The 21571-nt window shown below is 38.1% G+C and overlaps 1 protein-coding gene across 8 annotated transcripts in view; it reads right to left on the bottom strand.

Moving 5' to 3' along the window:
- The window catches only part of LOC112677866 (RAB3A interacting protein), a 40741-nt gene extending 19453 nt beyond the window's left edge, over positions 1-21288 (bottom strand). For 3 of the 8 annotated variants that reach the window (XM_025476617.3, XM_035721733.2, XM_049115159.1), the window contains exons 1-3: positions 21156-21288; positions 6975-7250; positions 5828-6086 (exon numbers count right to left, since the gene is read on the bottom strand). In XM_025476617.3, the coding sequence (XP_025332402.1) occupies positions 5828-6086; positions 6975-7225 (510 nt within the window). In that variant the 5' untranslated portion in view covers positions 7226-7250; positions 21156-21288. Of the gene's footprint in view, positions 1-5827; positions 6087-6974; positions 7251-11605; positions 11657-18020; positions 18146-20799; positions 20935-21155 lie in introns of those variants that run through there. The other 5 variants (XM_025476620.3, XM_049115160.1, XM_049115158.1 and 2 more) reach the window with 4 other exon arrangements.
- Positions 21289-21571: the final 283 nt, after the last annotated feature.

Here is a 21571-nt window from a genome sequence, read left to right as displayed (position 1 = left end):
GTATTTTTTCTTCTATTTCTAGAAATATCATTCCTAGACATAATATTAAGCCTGTAAAGTTTGCAGAGACACTAGGCTAGAGGAGAAAGCCTTCTTGAACAAGGCTTACCTCTGAGAGACAGAAGTGGCTACACAGATATACCAATAACAACAGAAGGGAAAGCTCTTGAACATAAAATTGAGAAAGCTACCTTGGTTTATCCTACTCCTTCACAGGAGCCTCCTCCTAATGGTCCAGGGAAATTCAATCCATTTAAACATGGAAAACAAACACAAGTATGTGAAGCTACCATAATAAGAAAGTTAAGTCACCTTTATAAGGTAAAGAAAATCAGATAGGTATTAAATGTCAATAGCATTTTATGCTAGAAAACAACAGAATGACATTTTGAAGATACTCAAGGGGGAAAAATGTGAAATGAGGATTTTATAACCAGCCAAAGTGTCCTTCAAGTGAAAGGTCAGAGACAAAGAATTATAAACCTGTAAAATTTTAGAGAATCTTTCTCGTAGGAGTGTGATTCAGTGATCAAGAATGAAGATCTACATAATCCAGAAGAGGCTGGGAGGAAGCTTTAACACTAAGGACGGAGACGGGTGAGAAGCAAATATACTGAACTGTAGAACTACAACTAAAAGATGGGCATATCAAGAGAATGAAAAGACAAGCCACAGACTGAAGAAAATATTTACAAAAGACACAGCTGATAAAAGACTGCTAAAAAAAATAAACAAATTCTTAGAACTCAACCATAAGAAAACAAACAACCTGACTGAAAAATGGGCAAAAAGTGCCTCAACAGACACTTTTTAAGATTTTATTTATTTATTCATGAGAGACCCAGAGAGAGAGAGGGAGAGGGGCAGAGACACAGGCAGAGGGAGAAGCAAGCTCCTCGCAGGAAGCCCGATGTGGGACTGGATCCCAGGACCTGGGACCACACCCAACCCCTGAGCCACCCAGGCATCCTTCAACAGACACTTCAACAAAGAAGATAGAGAAAAGGCAAATATACATATGAAAAGATACTCCATACTAAGAGTGGGAATCTGCCAAATGTAGAGGAAGGAGTAAAACAGTATGTTTAATAGTAGCTAAAAATGAGGGATGAACACCACAGAAAGATTAATGCCAGAAAATTGGGTTTATGGCCCATCCCAAAACGCACTTAGAAATCAGGACTTCCTTTAAAAATAAGGGGAGATTATCTCGAAGGCCAAGGGAAGTCACTGAAGGATTTTAAACAGGATAGCAACAATAAGATTTACAATTCAAAATGGTTACTTGGAAGTGTGGTGAGGTTGTTGAGGTTTTAAAAAAAAAAAGACTAGAAAACAGTTCACTGATTACTGCTGCATTTTAGGCAATAGATACAAATTTAGAGTACTTGTACTGGAGAAAAGAAATTTGAGAAATATTCAAAACACAGAACATCAAGACTCTGATCAAACGCATTCCATCAAACTCAAAACTATGGTTTTTAAGATAAACATTTTATATATCAAGAAAGAAAAAATGCTGTCAATGAAACTATGTGATTTTTCTCACTAAGAATTTTCATTTTAAACTTAAAGAAAAAACTCTTTTAAGCTAACACAGATTTTTATTTTTTTTTACACCTTTCTATTTCAATGTCATCATAGTGAAGTCATTTTGAAGATATTTAAGCCAGCAATTAAGACCAAAAAATACAGAACCCAACTCACAGAATTCAATTGAATTAATCACAACATGAACAACTATGACCAAGTTCACATACAAGTAGACAATGATGAGTGTCATGATGGTTAATATGGAAAAAAGTGTATAATTCAGAATCTGTGAAGTATGACCATGTATACATCTTATCTCCCCAACTAGTAAACACCTAAAGACAGGGTCAAATGTAATTTATTTTGCCCCCTACAGGGCCTTGTACAATATTGTCAGTACTACCTCTCTCCAAGAAATATATCTGTTTATGAAGGAATGTAGTAAATGTTTATGAATATCCATGACCACAGTTAGTGGGACCCTGCTGAACAATGGATCTGACACAGGTATGCATTTCTGAATGACTTTATCTGGCTGCAAGCTATTCCATTTAATTTTATCTTCCAACTTAACTCATTTTCTTTTAAGGAAAAAAAAATTAAAAGTTGAAAATAACACATTGTACCAGTAAGTCTCACACTTAACAATGTAAGAATCACCGGGGGGGAAGGGGGGTTATTAAAAATATATATTCTCAAACCTCAACACAATAATTTTATTTCAGCAGAATCTGGGGTAGAGTCCAGGAAGCAACATTTTAATAAAGGTAAACTCAAGTCCAACTTCTACCCCAGAATTCTACCAAAACTGGTCTTCAGCAATGACCTGTGGAAGGCCAAATAAGTGGAGAATTACATCTCTGGCATCCCTGTACCTCAAAATCAATGATCACATGGGTGTTCCCCTTGTACACAGTATGGATTTGTTGTTCGGAAGTGGTTACCCAGGGGCTACATTTCCCAGCCCACCACGCATCTACATATCAGTATGAAATTGGTTTGCACCAATGGAATGTGAGTCAAGGTTATGTGTCACTTCTAAACCAAGTCTTTTTAAGAAACAGGTGTGCCTTCTCCAAGCTTTCTTTTCCTTTCACCTCACTGATTAGATACAGATAACAATAAAATTCTAAAAGATTATAAAGATCCAAGAAGAAACCCAGATCCCTGAATTATTTCATAAAGAACCACATATCAACTATACGCATCTGCTGCAAAATGCTCAATAAATAAAAATTAACTTTAACGTTAAATCACTAAAATTTAAGAGTTGCTTACAAGCAGCTAGCATGTCCCTAATTAATATGTGCATCTATTTTATAACAATGTAACTGTATACACATGTATATATTCATATACTCAGCAAAATGTATCGAGAACCCATTAGGTGTTCAAAATATAATCAGGAGCAAAAGACACTTGCAATCTTATCCTCATGAAGCTCAGAATTATTGGAGCATATGCATAAGTGTAGGTTTTTGTATTAGGGTTTCTGGGTGGTACAGAACAAATATAAACAGAAACAGAACTTTGACTCTTAATCAAGATGGACCAACAGGGATATTTACAACCCCACCTGACACAACTAAAAACCTGGAAAAAATACATTAAAATATTTTTAAGACACTAGGCACTCGACAGCAGACAGTAATTCTCCAAATACGGGAAACAAATTAGGTGAGCCCTACAATTTGGTCCAGCTTATCACTCAAAAAGATGAAAGCATTATTAGACAAGGATTAAAACAGTTGTTAAACTGAGCTTCATATATTTTAGAACCTAGAGAAAAGACTGAACTTATTAAACAGCAAAAAAATATCACAAAGACCCAAATTAAACTTTCAGAGATGATAACTATAATGTCTGAAAAAAAATACACTGTATAGCATTTATAGATGAGATGCTGCAGAAGAAAGGAGGAGTGACACTGGAAACAGCAACAGAAACTACACACAATGAAACACAAAGAGAAAAAAAGATTAAAAAAAAAAAAATGAACAGAGCACCAGTGAGCTGTGGGACAATTTTAAGCAGTCTAATGAATGTGTAACAGGAGTCTGGAAGAAGAACAGAGATAGGGTAGGTTGTAAAAGTTTTTGAAGAAATAATGGCCCAAACTTCCCAAATTTGAAAATTAACAAACTACAGATTCAAGAAGCTCAACAAACCCCAAGCATAAGATACATGCAGAAAACTATACCAAGATACACCATAATCAAACTGCTTATAGCCAGGGCTAAAGAGGAAGCTTACACCACATGTGGAGGAACAAAGGATAACACCTCATTTCTTGTGAGAAACAATGCAAGCTAGAATACAATGGAGCAACATCTTTAAAGTACCAAAAGGAAAAACTATCAATTTAAAATTCTTTACCAAGTGAAAATATCTTTCAAAAACAAAGGTGGAGAAAAGATAACCTCTTCAGAAAAAACAACTAAAAATAATTTATCACCAGTAAACGTACATAACAAAAATGTTAAAAGATGTCCTCCCAGGAGAAGAAAAATGATTATCAGATGGAAATCAGGATTCACAGAAGAAGTGAAGAGTGACTGAAACAGCAGATAACACAGGTGAATATAAAGATTCTTATCATCTAAATCTCTTCAAAAGATAATGAGTCATTCAATGCAAAAATAGTAACAATACACTGTGGAGTTTAAACATATAAACAAGTGAAATATACAAAAACTGTAGTACAAAGGTTACAGACAGAAGTATGCTTTTATAAGGTTCTTCCATTGTATATGAGATAGTTTAACATCATTAGAAGGTAGACAGGAAGAAGTTAAATATGTATACTATAAATCCTAAAGCAATCACTGAATTAGCACAACAAAGATACATAATTGATAAGCCAAAGGAGATAAGATGAAATCATAAAAAGAAATGTGGAATTAATCCAAAAGAAGGACAAAGAAAAAGAACAAATGGAACAAACAAAACAGTACAATTGCAGATTTAAACTAAACCATATCAATATCACATTAAGTGTAAATGGTCTAAATATGCCAATTAAAAGGTAGAAATTACTGGAATGGATAAAAAAGCAAAACCTAACTCTGTATCACCTGCAAGAAACTCACTTTAAGGAACACAAAAATAGGTTAAAGATATAAGCTATGTGTATAGCTATTTTAGTTATTGGCCATTCACTGAAGCATTAATAAGGAGACATATATGCCAGGCATTGTATTGTATTATGCTAAGCACCAGGGATACAAAAATCAATGTTATACTCTTAAAAGTCTGGTAGCAAAGAGAGTGGGAATATATGTTTGTGAAATGACACTGACATGCTAAAAATTACACATAAAAAATGTCTTGTCAAGTTTCTAAACGTGAATGGGTCCATTTGATGTAAACTCTCAAGTTTATAGAGTTCATATTATTCCTTTATTGTATTTTTGACATCTGCAATGTCTGAAGTTAGATACCTATTTCATTCCTGCTACTGATAATTTGTCTTTTTTGTCAGTCATGTTAGATGTTTGTCAATACCGGTTTTGTTTTTGTTTTTGTTTTTTTTAAAGATTCAGCACTTTCATTCATTTTCTCTAGTTTTTCTATCGTCAATTTCATTGATTTCTGCTCTTTATTACTTCTTTCTTTCTGTTTGATCTGATTTTACTATTTCTTTCCTAGGTTCTTAAAGTGAGAGCTTAGATTGCTGATTTGAGACTTTTCCCTTTTCCTAATTATAATATTTGGTGCTATAAACTTTCCTCTGAAATGTAATTACAGTCACAGAAAAAGAATAAGACATAGCCATAAAACTGGAAATAGCAGAAATTTTAAACATGACCAAATGGGAAATACAGCAAATTACCAAGAAAAGAAAATTCTCTAAGGTAAAATACAGAAAATATTCAAGCCCAGCTGAATGGGAAAGGTAATTATTACTAAACAATTCCTCAAAACAAAATGATTTGGATGAAATGACTTCAAGTGAAGGACCATAAAGTCAACCACACATAAGGGGAAAACCCACACATAGAACATAACCCACCAAATTTGCATTAATGATACTGTAAGACAGGGAGCAAGCAACATAGGTGACACAAAAAAAAAGTTTCAGATTCTCATTTTCCCAGTGAGTACTATCAGATGAGCTTCTTTACTACTCCACTAATTTCACAGATTCCTAGATGCTGCCCAACAGGAGCTGAGACTGTGCACATAGGAAAGTAAATGTAGCACTGCAATGATTTCATCTGAGTTGCCCCACTTCATGAATAAATGTTAATTTCAGATACAAAACATGAAAGAATAAAGTATCTTTTCTGCTTACCCTCTGAGCTTTTGCAAGTTCTTCTTTTAATCTTTCATAGCCCTTTTCTCTGACTTCCAAAACAGATGGGCTTCGTAAACGGGACAGACTATCAGTACTCAACCCAAAAATATCATCGCTGCCATCACAAGCCTCTGTTATAGTTGCACCCTGTAAAAACTCCCTTTCTGCATTACAGTTGTCCTTTCTTGTAGTTAATTTAGTTAACCCAGTTGTGACTCCAGAGGTAGAACAAGGTGTTGGATCTGTAACATGGATGCTGTAAAGGAGAGTTCAGAAAACATCAGCATATGCTCACACAGATCTGGCATAAACACAAAGGTCTACAACTACACTATCCAATGTGACAGCCACCATGTTTAATGGCAAGAATTTAACATTTGACTTAAAAAATTAATTATTATAAAAAATTAAAATCAAACTAAGACATTTCAAACCTCATAGCCACATGCAGCCAATGGCTATCACATTTTCATTATCACAGAAAGTTCTATTTGATAAGTGTTACTTAAAAATCTTTATAAAAAATTGAATAAAAATCTTTATAAAAGAAAAAATCTTTATAAAGGAAAAAAATAAAAATCTTTATTAAAAAATGAATTAAAATCTTTATAAAAGAAAAAAATGAATAAAAATCTTTATAAAAGAAAAAAAATGAATGACAGTGTTACTCTAGAACAAGGGTCAGAAAATTAAATGCAAGCTAAATCCAGCCTGTTACCTCTTTTGCAAGACTCACAAGCCAAGAATTCATTTTTACATTCTCAAATGGTTGAAAAAAAATCAAAATAATATTTTGTGGCATAGGAAAATAATATGAAACTCAAAATTCAGTGTCCATACATAAAGTTTTATTGGAGTTTATTCATTTACATACTGTCTGTAGCTATTTTCACACTTCAACAGCAGAGCTGCATAGCTACAACAGTGATTGTATGTATGGCTGGCAAAGCCTAAAATATTTACTACCTGGCCCTTTACATAAATAAAGTTCACAGACCCTTGCTCTTTAACATTAACATGTATTGTTCCTTTTCATGGCCAAGCTTATTCAAATTTCCTGAAATAACAAAACTTAAGGTAACCAAGCAAATTGTCCATTTGTTTAACATAATATTCCAAAATAAGGATCTTGATGATCTCCTACCTGACACTAGATATTTCTGCACAATTTAAACGTCTTGGGGATGAATACACAGGTTGTGTGGGAAGATCAGAAACATCTAAGGCATTAGCCTGAAGAGGGGCAGAGCACAGAGCTGAAGGATGTGGCCGATAGATGACACTTGGTGAGGTAGTTTGCTCTTGAGTTCCTGATTCATACACACCAAGAAGGTCTGGAGAAGTAGGTGAAGCAAGGTTTACTTCATGGAAGCCTTCCAAGGGGTCATTAGCCATAGCAAAAGCCTCATCATAAGACAACCTATGTTAAAACAAAAAGTAGGCAGTTATTTTATAGTGACATTTAAAATTAAAACGTATAACTTAGAGAATGTGTTTAAGAGTCCATCATAAATTATAAACTTACAATAAAAGCAAAGAAAAAATACTGTAGTCATTTTAACATTTATTAACCTCAAAGTATAAACATTACAAAAGGCAAACAATCTGATTTGAACAAAACTTGAAAGTTATAGCTAATATGCTATTAAACTGAGTTAACTAATAAGTATGATGAAAAAGAAAAATTTGCTTGATTTTTAATTCTTCTATCATATGACACTGGTTAGAGTAAGAGAGGCAGTTAAAAATATGTATATATAGACGTGCATGCTTGGAATGAGATATATTCGTTATCCTAAACTGTTGACACTGAACAACACAACAACTGGGGCATCAAATCCCCACAGAGTCGAAAATCTACATATAATTTTTGACTCCCCCAAATCTTAACTACTGTTGGCCTGTTGACCAGAAACCTTATCCAATAACAGTCACCTAACATATATTCTGTACTTATATGTATTATATACTATTATTACAATAAAGCTAAAAGAAAATATTAAGGAAAATAAAATACACTTACAGTATTGTGTTTATCCAAACAAAATTAAAAATCCACATTTAAGTGGACCCATACAGTTCAAACCTATGTTGTCAAGGATCAATGGATAATTTCAAATTTAGGTATACCTTTTACCCAAATTATGAAACTGTTCATATTTTGGGCCATTTGAGAATAGGTTTTAGACATGATGCCCATTACCACTTAATATCTCAATATATAAATCTTAAGTACAAGGAGATTTTCCTGTCTAACCATAAAACCATCAAAATCAGGAAGTTAATGCTGATTAATACAACCATTCAATCAATAAGCCCCAGTCAAATTTCATAGAATGCCCCAATAATGGCTTTCTTTATAGGCCCCGGATCCAATTTAGGATAATGCGTTAAGCCTTAAATTTCTCCTCTGAGGGATGAGAATGGGAATGACAACATTCTCTCCATTTTCCAGGGTGCTATAAGGATTAAGAGAATCCAAATAGAGTACTTAACACTGTGCTATGTACTTGGCACACAATAGGACCTCAATAAACATTTGTTACCATAGTCAGCTATTAACAATAACATGTTTCTCCGTAAGGAAAAAGTATTTCACATAACTACTCAATTACATCATCAAGTTTAAAAAGTGTACCACTCACATTTCTAACTTGAAGAATGTAAATCTTATAAATCCTGTATTGATTTTCCACTGTCTACAGGATAAAGTCCAAATTTAACAGCCTGAAAATCAGTCTTCTATGATCTGAACCCAACCCCACTTCTCAATTTTTTCCTTCCTACAATAAAACTGTGATAATCATGAGCAGTATCCTCCCAGAACTTACCCAAATTCCCAAACAAAAGCACCAATATAGCACCTACTTTCTTCATAAAATACAAAAAATTTTATTCGCTAAACTGAAAAATTCTTTCATATCCTTAATAAAAAGAGTTTAAAATAAGACAGGTAAAGAATAAAAAGGCTGCAGTAAAGCAAAGAAGGAAGAGAAGTGACCTAATATTATATTCTCTCAAAAGTACAATTACAATATGTCACAAACCTTCAAGGGTATATACAATGAAAACTGTAACTACTAAACCTGTAACTGCCAAATTTCATATCCAATCAACATTTTCTTTGTTGTAGCAAATAGTTTCAGTCCTCAAAACAAAACTAATTCTCTTTTTCACCCAAAATATTCACTTGCAAAATGAAAGATCATATTAACCAGGAATTTAAAGTGTTTAACACTCAACTTATTATTTTTCATCCAAAAGAATATTCTTCATTCTTTATCAATAATACGCACATACACCAAACATCTAACCCTGAAAATTTCACTTTCACTTGAATATAGCTTACTAATAAATTCACTTTCAAGTAGACAATAGGTTTTCATTAAACTTTGACATTTTATCAGCAACTACTTGAGACTTCCTTTCATCTACCCCTTATGCTTTTAATGCACATCTTTACACCTTACAAGTTCACTGAGTCATAGAATGTGAAAGCATTTGCGTTTCTGGAAATGCAAAATGGTACAAATCCTATGGAGGAAAATCTGACAATATCTGTCAAAATGACATATTCATTAAACCTATGACCCAACATCCCCACTTTCAGGGCTTTATTCCAAAGATACACTAGCAAAATAAAAAAGAACAGATACACGCATAACACTAGCAACATCAGCAAAAGACTGACTACAGTCTTGTTATAGCAAAAGACTGAATGAGCTAATGTACATCTTAATAATGAAGCACTAGACAGCTGTAAAAAGAAGTGAATAATATCTACATACTGCTATGAAGGGATCCTGAGGATATATCAACAAATTAAAAAACAAAATAAGTGACTATGCACAGAAGCTATCTTTTACGTAAGAGAAAATATAATTTTTTAAAAATACATATATATAACATACACATATAACTGTACATGTATGTACAATAGATGTATTACCAAGCATATGGACTTACATTTTAAAAGTGGAAGGATAAACCAAAAACTAATAGAAATAGGGAATCTATAGGAAGAGGAGATAACAGGCATGAAAGAGGACACAGGCATGAAAGCTAGACTTTTCCAAATGGACCTTGCCTTGTAGATTTGAATTTGAACTTGGAACCATGTAAATGATAAAACAATACTAAAGTTTTGAAAAGAATCCCTAGGGATGCCCAGGTGGCTCAGCTGTTTGGCGCCTGCCTTTGGCCCAGGTCATGATCCTGGAGACCCAGGACTGAGTCCCACATCAGGCTCACTGCATGGAGCCTGCTTCTCTCTCTCTCTGCCTCTCTCTGTATCTCTCTGAATAAATAAAATCATAAATAGATAGATGATAGATAGATAGATAGAATCCCTAAAAATAAAACAAATTTAGCTGTGTATTGAACAGTAGCTTAACAACATAAAAAAGAGCTAATATAAGTCGTCTTAAAACATAGACATGCACTTACTGAATACATTCACAAGATAAAAGAATATGAAGAGAGTTAACTATTTTCAGTAATATTATTATTGCTGTCATGAAACTATTAATTTTAAGGAAATAAGTTATCATGTAAATGTCCTTCAGAATTAAGATTTTCAGCATATGAGATACAAATATCAAATCAAAGAAGTAAAAACTCAAGTTCTAAATTTGAATCAATCAGAAAAAAAAAAAAGTCCATTAAAACAAAAAATTCCTAAATTTATTCACTGAGGAGGATAAAAACAACAGTAACCAACTCAGGAGCAATGAGTACCCTTTGTGCCCAGAGTAATATCATTTCCTACAAAAAAAGAACAAGGCCTCCTAAGAGAAATGGCTGATTTCCAGGCCAAGGGCAGTACCGTACAAAATGACCCTGGAACATCCTGTTACACCAGGAAGCAAGAGAGCTATCAAAGACTACTGGAGTGGTATCAAAAGGATTCCCACTAACCAAAGATAGGACAATCTGAACGTCAAACAGATACTATCTGTAAGGAACTGAAACAAAAATATTTTTAAATCACTGAATTCATGATGATACTAAAAATAAAAACAAAATCTCATTAATCTCCTTTCATTGGTGCTAGGGAGCCAATTCATTATTTTGAAAACTGGTAAAATAAAAGAATCAGGTACAAGTAAGAACTAATAAGAATGGGGCATCTGGGTGGCTCAGCGGTGGAGCATCTGCCTTCCTCTCAGGGCGTGACCCTGGAGTCCCAAGATGGAGTCCCACATCGGGCTCCCTGCATGGAGCCTGCTCCCTCTGCCTGTGTCTCTGCCTCTCTCTGTGTCTCTCATGAATAAAGAAAGAAAAATCTTTAAAAAAAAAAAAAAAAAGAATAAGAAAGACAAAGCCCTTGGAAGGGCTTTTAGGCATGTCAAAGGTGTGAAAGCAAAACAAATATTGAGATTATAAATATGCTAAAATCTGAAGCAAAAGTAATGAAAATACAAATCTCAAAGAGAGGCAGGTTTGAATCCTGCTTCTGTCTGATTATTGGGCCAACCTGTGCCTAAGCTCTCTCATCCGGAAATCTGTGCCTGGGTTGTGTTGTTTTGTTTAGAGAGAGCGCAGCTGAGCGGGGTGGAGAGGGTGAAGGAGAATCCCATGCTGGGCGTGGAGCCTGATGCAAGGCTCAACCTCCCACACTGACATCATGACCTGAGCTGAAATCAAGAGTCAAGTGCTTAACCAATTGAGCTACCCAGATGCCCCTGTGCCCGGGTTTTCGACCTTACATAACGACAAAGAAAAGAAATGCACATAACACTTAGGACAGCACCTCTGAGCAGTGCCTCGACCTACCATGTATTCATTCCGGAGGATACATTTACACTGTTTAAATTCAAGTCACTTCTGAAAAAGATTATAAGATTAAATTCAGTCCCTTTTTTCAAACATACACAATTTCCATAAAATGTAAGTTAGCTGGTATTGAGCCACCCATCACACTTATCTGAAAATCTTTTGCTCTTTAAAATATAAGGAAGCTTTAAGATTTATTTCATATTTGAAGTTTTCATATGAGAAAAATAAACTGCTATTTTGAAGCAGTAGTATTCTTTGCATCAAGTAATGAAGAATTCAAAGAATTTAATTTCTTTTGGAGATTATCCCAATTCATAAACTAAACCTGTTAAGGATCACTACCAATGTGTGAAAAAGTTGACCACATTAAATTCTTATGGCTGAATTACCAACACAGTCTATCTGCCTTTATTATTACTGAATTCTAAGCAATAAAGCTGACATCAAGTCATAAGGAAAAGTTGACCAAAACAATTTACTTCTGATTACCCATATGTATTTCATGTTATTTCTTCTTCCAAAAAGTATCATCCTAGCAAAAATAGCAGCCAGTATGTGCTGAAAGCTAACTATGTGTCAGATACTGTTGCTAAGAATTTCACATGTATTAGCTCATTTAATCAATGAATGCCTAGGAAAAAATCCTAATGTCATAAAAAAATTTTTCTAATTACAATGAATTTTCTAATTGAAAATAAGAGGCATCCTTAGGATAACTCAAGGAATTAAGATGAATTGCTGGTACAATATTTCAGTTAAAAACTGAAACACTTGGATAAAATGAATACGCGTACGTAATTTAAATGAAATCAAGAAACTCAATTTATATTAGTTCAAAAGAACAAATAAAATCTGTTTTCTCACAAAAAGCACATTCCCCTCATTTGACTTACTTAACAAGCAAGAAACAAAGTATCTACTTCTAGGGGGGAAAAAGCACTTTTAAGCTGTAGCCTTAATCTTTTTCCCTATCAATTTAATATCTGAAAATTAAATACTTTTAATTCTGTATTTGCTAAAATTCCTCCAAGCACATGCTTTGAAAGCAAAACATTTCCAACACAGGAGGTTACACGTACACCGCAAAACAGAAACACCAGTACCTGAAGAAAGCTAAGGTTTTAGTTTTGACCAGTCTCTACTTACACCTGCAAACTTGGACAGGCCATTAAACTTCTCTGAGCCCAAATATCTTCACCTATGTAGTGACTGAACTGGCCCCCAAGATCCTGATTGTAAGATGGTGAGTGTATCTGTGTGTCAGAAGGAAGACCAGGGTCTGACTTCCCAATAGGAAGAATTAACCAGTATTCCCTACCTCACCAAAAAACTTGTACTCTGGAACTAGACTCAGGTCCTAGCCTTACTGGTTACTGACAATGTGACCTCAGAGCTCTAAATTCCTCACCTGAAAAATGTGGATAATAACTGTACTTATCTCAAAAAGTTTCTGAGAATTAACCCAGACAATACTCATCAAGGGATTAGCACCATAGCTGCCACTGACCAATTAAAATTAGTTATTACTAATTATGATGCTAAGGTCTTTTCTAATAATGGCCAAATATTCTTTCACACTATCTCTGCACAAACATCATCATCAAAGAGAAGAAGAAGAAAAAAAAAAAAAAGGTGTTTTTTTGTTTTTTTTTGGTTTAAAAATATTGTTAAAATTAGAAGTGTGGGTTGCCTGTGTAGCTCAGTGGTTGAGTATCTGCATTGGGTTCAGGTCGTGATCCCAGGGTCCTGGGATCGAGTCCCACATCAGGCTTCCCGCAGGGAGCCTGCTTCTCCCTCTGCCTGTGTTTCTGCCTCTGTGTGTCTCTCATGAATAAATAAAATATTTAAAAGTAAATTAAATCATAAGTGTATTGTTCTAAATGCTCTTCCTCAACAAAGCAAGCACCTATATATGATACTGCGTATATATACACACTGTATATAACATACATAGATGTTTACATATGTGTTATTTTCCTCTTTCAATTTATTGACAGACTGCTGGAGGATGGAAGGCAGGGCGGAAGGTCCAGATGCTTTTATTATTCCCAAATGACTTCTTAATTTAGCATGAATTACAGAAGAAACAGCTTCTGTCACTAAAAATTAGACTGCCATTAGTGTATAATGAATTGGAGTGTTACAAATTCCATCTATTCATTCACTTGCTTAAAAAACATTAATGTTTAAAACATATTTAACAAATATTTTTTATTTAACAAATATATGCACCATATATTAGTGCACCTAAAATAAAATTTTCTATCAATTGTGTTTATTCTACATAGAACGGAAGAATGATTGTCAGCTTCAATCCTCAGGGCAAATGCTGGCACCAAGTTCTAAGAATGGCACTACAAAAATGGACTAAAGAGATGGTGCACAGCCTGCTGCGAGCCACTAAATGATTACCCTGAGGGTTGTGGGGGAATGGAATGTTTCAAGCAGAAGTAAAATATAAGCTAGATTTTAAATGCTGAGTAGGAGTCCAATAGATGGACAAGGCAATAAAACAGGACAGTCAGGGAATAACGGTTTGGCGCTAATGAAACTAACAAAGGAGAGAGTGACAAAATCAGGCTGGAGAAGCAAACATGTGACAGATCATTAAAAGCTTCATTTAACATGGAAAATGCGTAGTTTATCCTGAAGAGTTGGTGAGATCTACATTTGAGCAAGTGCTGTGATGGAGTCATTAGGAAAAAATGACTCCCAAGGCAGTGAGGACTTTTAACTAGAGAGGAGAGACTAGAGGCAATTGGTTAAGACGTTACTGCAACAGGCTCGCCAAGAGGTTATAAAGGCCTGATCAAGGTCATACTTTGAGATGGAAGGGATGGAGGTGCACATATACATATATAAACACACAAGAAAAAAAAAAACACACAAGAGTGTGACCTACATTTACACATACACATTCTGCATGTATGACATACACACATATACATTATTCCAGTTATTCCTCGAAGCATACTTTGAACTGGCTCTTATCTCTTTTTTACAGAAAAAGAAACCGGTTCGGAAAAGGTAATTTTGTCAAAGTCAAATGGTCAGTAAATAATGGCTAGGATTCTAACCCTGCTGTGTGTCATTCTGAAACGTGACTCTACTGCACCCAAGAACCACTTAAAAGGCAAAACTGATTGTGGGGTGGAGAGGCAGGATTCAGATAAAGGGTAGATCAAGACAGAGGCTCTCTAGGGCAGGTCTCACTCCATGAACCATAAATGAGTGAACAGTAATCCGTTCTCTAGTAATCTAATGTACAGTACTCTAGTAATCTAAATAGAGTACTGTTTAATCTCTGAACCCTTGTCTTACGTCCAGAAAGGGAAAACTAAAGTTTCTCATGGCTACTGAAATGAGCATTCACTATTGCTTTGTCTTCTTTTTTCCTATATTCTCTTTGCTATCATCGTTTCCTCTCTATTTTGCCGTTTTGTGGGATTTAAAATACTAATTCAGCCTCTTATAGAACTTGGAGGAGGGGAGGAAAGCATATAAATAAAAATAAACAGATGCTTGATTATTGGGGTCTTACCCCTAAATATTCAAAAAAACTTGGATATTTGAGACTAAAGAATTGTTAATTTTTAAAAGTGTGTAACAGTATTGTAACTACTCTTCAATGTTTAAAAAACATATTGAAGTATTTACAGATGAAAGTGTACAATACCTAGAATTTGCTCAAAATAATACAAGAAGGGGAGAAGTAGATAGGACAGGACTTACCCTGTTCGCTGACTCCTGGGCTAAATGATACTTTGAGGTTCATTACATTTTTGCATCTACTTATTTTATTTGAAATTCTCCATAATTAAACAGCTTTAAAACTTATTCAAATACTGTATTAACAAAGGGGAAAAATATATGTGTGGTATTTACATATATAAATAATTTTCCCATTAATATTCACCATAATTTTAAAGTCAGCTTCCCAAACATTTTAGTAGTAACAGTAACAAAAAAGCACATTTCTATTTTAAGAAGCACTCTATGTTATGTGTAAATTTAATTAATAACTAAAGGGAAAAATTGGATGGTCAATCAAGCTACACAATCTTCCCACTCTTATTAAAACAGATCACAAATTAAGTTCCATTTACGAATTTACAGGATGCAAATGCACAACCTGACTTATTTAGAGATGCTAGTTATTGCAAATCCTTAAATTAAGGGTTTTCAGAAAATGCTCAGAAATTAGCAACTGGCTTATGAATATTGTATTTACAAATCCTTGGAACAGAAATATTAAAAAATAATGTTTTCCAAGTTTCTTTTTCCTAATAGTGGAAGCCTTCTTATTTTACATGTGCAAGAATATATGTCAACATTCAGCAGGCACTGAGATGTATGTTGACTGGATAAAAAAAAAAAAAAGCAATAAAAGTCTTTAGAGAGGGAATGAATAGCAAAGCAGAAAGAGTAGAGTGATTCCAGGCTACCTTGGAATCAAAAATAGAGGTAAAACAATTAAGTTCCTTGAAAGAGTATCAAGACTAGATAAACTGAGTTTGTAAAAAGTTTGGGGCACCCTGAGCATTTTATCAAAGTAGTTTCAGAAAACTTTTCTAGCTCAGGTTCCGTCATTAACTAGCTGTGTAAACTTGCACAAGTCACTTAATTTCTCTGGGCCTCAGTTTCAACATCTATAAATGGGTGGTATTACCTCCAGTACCTATATCTGAAAAAAAAAAATCAAATGGCTTACCTGTCAGTGTAAAAATGTTCCAGAGATTGCAAAGCACAATACAAACACAGTGCTATCTATAAAAATATAAGAAGGGGACGCCTGGGAGGCTCAGCAGTGGAGCGCCTGCCTTCGGCCCAGGGCGTGATCCTGGAGACCCAGGATCGAGTCCCGCATCGGGCTCCCTGGGTGGAGCCTGCTTCTCCCTCAGCCTGTGTCTCTGCCTCTGTCTCTCTCTGTGTGTCTCTCATGAATAAATTAAAAAAAAAAAAAAAAAGGATCTAAGAATGAATACAGGAAAGAGAAAATCACAAGAGCATACTAAGAGTTTTGTCTTACAACCACAAGGGATCCTTATTTATCTAACATAAAAAGGAAAACAAGTTTTCTCCTGACATATAGAGTTCAAATGTAATTTTCTTCCTATAAAAAATTAATGCATTTTTAGTTTTCTGAAAAAAAGTACTTTACTTTTTCTGAATTTATTTTGTTTTGTTTTTTTATATTTTACCCTGACCTCTCAACCAGATGCTCCCAAACACTCACTACTACTATCTGGGCACATCAAATTACCATTCACTTATTTAATTAATTCATAGCAAAAAAAAAAAAAAAATTAATTCTTAGCATCATATGCTCTTTTAAGCTTCTAAGTTACTCTCACGTACTTGCAGAGTTTCTTTATACCAGACGACAGTTCACGTGTGTAGACTTCTATCCACCTCATTACGTACGCTTATGTTTACAACCCTGCTAACTACAAGAAATAAATCCTCTACAAACTTGAACTATTTCAATAATTTCCATTCATTTCCTCTGAGTAATCTCAGCGTATGGCTACAGCTTTCTAATTTTCTGATGCCCATACTCTAATATGAATCAAGATGACTTTTTCACCTTTTTCTAACCATGACTAGATACAATTCAAGCTTATAAAAACTACCTCATTTAGTTGTTAAGTTGAAAAGGAAAACAGAGGGAAAAACAGCAAATTCATGCTACCTGCTGGAAGTATATCCCTCCCCTCTTTCCCTTAGTCCCTGCGATTCTTACTCCGCACATACTTCCGTTACTCCTGCTAGATCAACCTCAGCACATCCTGACATTCTTCCACTGACACGCATCACCAAACACAGCCCAGTACCTCCGGGTTCCAGGCCCAGTGCTAAAGTGGTAACACGGAGTAGGATGACTTAGGCCCTGCCTTCAAGGCACCTGTACACTAGAGACAGAGAACTCACTGTCAACAAACATTAGAAGACAATATGACTGCCAAAACTAAGAAAAGCATGTATTCCATACTCTGGAGGCATAAAAGAGAGAGAGAGAGAGAGAGAAAAAAAAAAAAGAAAGAAATACTACCTGGAAAAACTAAGGAGAACAGGAGAAATTAGCTAGTAAGGAGTTTTCAAAAGCTCAGATATTTTATTTTTAAAATACCCAGGAGAAATGAAGTATTTAATTTAGGAATCAACTTACTACCCTTTAGTGAACTACACCTGAACTGAAACTTTATGTGAGATAAAGCTTTACACTTAAAAAAGTGTACTCCCTCCGAATATCCTGAAAGTTTTCCCTCATTACCTTAACACGCACTACCTGTCCACAACTCATCCTTCCTCCCCACTCTCCAACTGTTTCTAATGCTTTGTCTTGTTTGGCACTCCTTAAAATGACAACAGGTACGTGTGAAACATGACTTCTAAATTCTGAGAAACTTACAAAACACACGAGAGTGATTATAAGGCCTGTCTTCTGGGCTCCATGAATCCTTTCCTTTCACTTCTCACTGTGACTTGCAGAGTAGATAGATGCTCAATGAAGATCTCATTTACAAATCTCTGGTGACACATCAAGAATTACTTATTATACTAATATTAAGTATCTCATAAAAGCTTAATTAAAAACAATTCAGTGTTACAATCTACGCATGAAGTAGTGGGGTGTAGCGTTAAGAGCATGGACATTAAACACAAACTGCCTGACTTTTCTAATCCAGTCCTGTCGCTTCATTAGCCGTGTGACCTTAAAGCAAGCTACGTAACTTCCCAGTGTCTCAGTCTTCTCAACTATAAAATGGAACAAAGCATTAGCTAACTCCCAAGTCACTATGAGAGTCAATGACTTGGGATAGTGCTTAGACCAGAATCTGACACCCGGTAAGCTATAAGCTCAATAGCAGGAGAAGCAGTAGAGGTAGCACCATCACCAGAAAACCTGGATGCTTTTAAATTAGAAATACAAATGACAATAACACCTTTCATCAGCTGTCTGCTTAAAACTATAAAGCTCTTCTACAGAAGATGTAGAAAGGAATGGAAGGGGCAAGCGTGTTAAGAGTTCCGTTTAGGGCAGCCATACTCAGATTTCAATCCCGGCTTTGCCATTAATCATCTATAAGACCACCAACAACTAAGTAACCACAGGCAAGTTATTTTACCTGAGCCTCAATTTCCTAATCTGTAAAATGTGATAATACCACCTATATCCCAGGAATTCGAGACCAAAAGAGTCAAGGTACCTAGGACACAGTGTATGGCCCACTACCAAGCTAGTATTTGCTGCTTTCCCCCATCCCCCACATCTCACGTGGAGTACTCATTTAATTCGCATCCCCCCATTAAAACGTTCCTATTAGTCTGAATCATGTTGAAAACAGTCGAAAACTGGCAGTCACATGGTTTGACCTAATACTCTATCCACTTACAAATGGAGAAAATAAGCTTAGGGAGGTTATATGATTTACTGAAGATCACATGCACAGTAAGTAATGGAAATAAAACTTCAAAACAGATTAATAGTTTTTCATTTCACTAGCTGATGGTTTAGTCAGTCCCGCCGAGAAGAGGGGGGAAAAAAATGCACTAACTACAATAATAGATGCAAAACTACTGTGAACTACAAGTTTTTGCTCTGCTGTATTAAACACTGCTGGGGATCTAGATTTCTAAGAAACTTTCCATTATAAAAATTATTTGTGGAATACCTGTGTGTGTGTGTAGTGGGGAACTGAGGGTTTAAAAAAAGTTACAGGAAAAAAAATACTAAAGGAAGCTTATGCAAAACTATACTAATTCAAAAAGTACAGTATATCTAATTAGAAAACCCACAAATTGCCAAACAAGTATCTAACCTGGTAAAAGGTTAGAGGTATTCAATATCACAGTTGAATTGTTGCCCAAACACACAAGGAGGAGTTACAGTAAAGTGTTCCTCTTTGATTAATGAACGTATGAACTAATACATTAACTTTAGTGGAAAATGAAAAAAAAAAAATTCAAAGGCTTTTCTTCCAGTAATAAGGAATACGCTACTGTAGTAAAATAGTAGGAACTGCTACAGTAACTTCTATAAATTCCACAAGGGCTTTAGGATTAGATCCCATAAACCACAGCTGAGATTCAATGTCTGTCCACACATGGAAAGCCCTATTAAAATGCGCAGTACTAGTACTAGTAAATAAATAACAAACGTTAACAGAACAAGGCCCCATAAAACTGGTGGAATATTTAACAGTATCAAATATTTACTATGACCTACAAATCTATTCTGCCTCTTTTCCCCTTGATTTGTCACTCACCTTTAAAAAAAAAAAAAAAAAAACCAACCGTATGAACAACAAAATAAGAATGAGGATAAGGAACAGAACCCGGGTCTTCCGATCAATTTACAACAGGACAGTTTTAATCCGCTTATCGGTCTCCTCCAGTTATGCAATCATTCCACGGCAAAAGATCACAGGGCTTTTTTTTTTCCTACCCTGAAAGGAAGGGGCTGGAGCGGGAAAGAGGAGCGTGAAACAGGTGGCCTGGGGATACGCGGTCCTTCCACGAACCTACACCCGCTGCGGCTTCAGGGTCGGCACGGGGTACCCCGCATCCCCCGAGCCAGGCAGGTCTGCTTCCTTAATCCCACAACTGGCACCTCTTCGCGCGCCGCGGAGTGCACCTGGCATCGTCACTTGTCGAGTCCACCGGCGCTGGCCGGCCCCGCCGACACCTGCCCACACCTGCCCACCGTGACCCCTACGCCCCGGCCCCGCGCGTCGCTCGTCCCTCCGGGGGGGACTCCGCGGCCAGGCCCACGGCCTCAGCGCGCCCCAGGTCCCGCGCCGCAGGGTCCCCACCTGTTCGGGCGCTCTGGGAACCCGCCCCCGTGACCCGCCCCCGCGACCGCGAGCCCCCATCCCCGCCCCGCCCCAGGTCCCGCGCGCCGCGGGGTCCCCACCTGTTCGGGCGCTCTCTCGGGACCCGCCCCCCCGTGACCCCCCCGCGACCGCGGGCCCCCCATCCCCGCCCCGCCCCAGGTCCCGCGCGGCGCGGAGTCCCCAGCTGTTTGGGAGTTCTCTTGGAACCACCTCCCCGTAACCCGCGCCCCCGCGACCGCGGCCCCCCCGCGGGGTCCCCACCTGTTGGGGCGCTCTCTCGGGACCCGTCCCCCCGTGAACCCCCCGCGACCGCGAGGCCCCCCATCCCCGCCCAGGCCCCGCCCCGGTCCCCACCTGTTGGGGCGCTCTCTCGGAACCCCCCCCTGCTCCGAGCCGCGCGCGCCCGGCCGACAGGTACCCCGGGCTCCGGGTCGCGGGCGCTCGGGGCCGCGCAGTTAATGAGTAACGCGCCCGGGGCCGGGGCCGGGGCCGGGGGAGGAGCTGCTGCTGCTGCCGCCGCCCCAGGCACCCCGAGGCGCCGAGCCCGCCGCCGCCGCCCGCCGGGTCCCCGCCCCCACCTGCACCCGCACCTGCACCTGCGCGGCCGCCGCTCGGGGCTCGCGGGCGGGAGGCGGGCGCCGCGGGGGGGCGGGGGGGCGGGGGGGGCGGTGCTCCGCGCCCGGGCCTCTGCCTCCCGCGGCTGCACTCACCTGACGAAACCACCGGGGCCGCTGCCCGCGCCCAGCGGAGCTCTCCGCGCGGTACCGAGCGCGCCCGGGAGCCGCGCCGAGGGCACAGGGCGGCCGGCAGACGCCGCTACACGCTCGGCCGCGGCGGGCGCACTGCGCCGGGGCCGCCGGGGGAGCGCGGGACTGCGCCTGCGCGGGGGGCGGGGCCGGGCGCCGGGAGCGGCCGGGGGCGGGGCCGAGGCGGGGCCGGGGCGGGGCCCGCGGGGGCGGGAGGAGCCGGTGCGCTCCGGCGCCCCCTGGCGCCAGGCGGGGTCTTCGCAGGGTCCGGGGCGCGCGGCAGGTGCCTGGGCGGGCGGTTGCCGTGGGAACGGGGGCTCCCCGCGCGGGGCGGGGGCGCCCTGGGCTCTGCAGGCGGCGCGAGTGGGGGGCCGCGAGCA

This window comes from Canis lupus, chromosome 10, assembly GCF_003254725.2.
Source record: "Canis lupus dingo isolate Sandy chromosome 10, ASM325472v2, whole genome shotgun sequence".
Classification (NCBI taxonomy): domain Eukaryota; kingdom Metazoa; phylum Chordata; class Mammalia; order Carnivora; family Canidae; genus Canis; species Canis lupus.
Note: the sequence above shows the minus strand (reverse complement) of the source record. Positions and strands in the feature narration are given on the sequence as shown.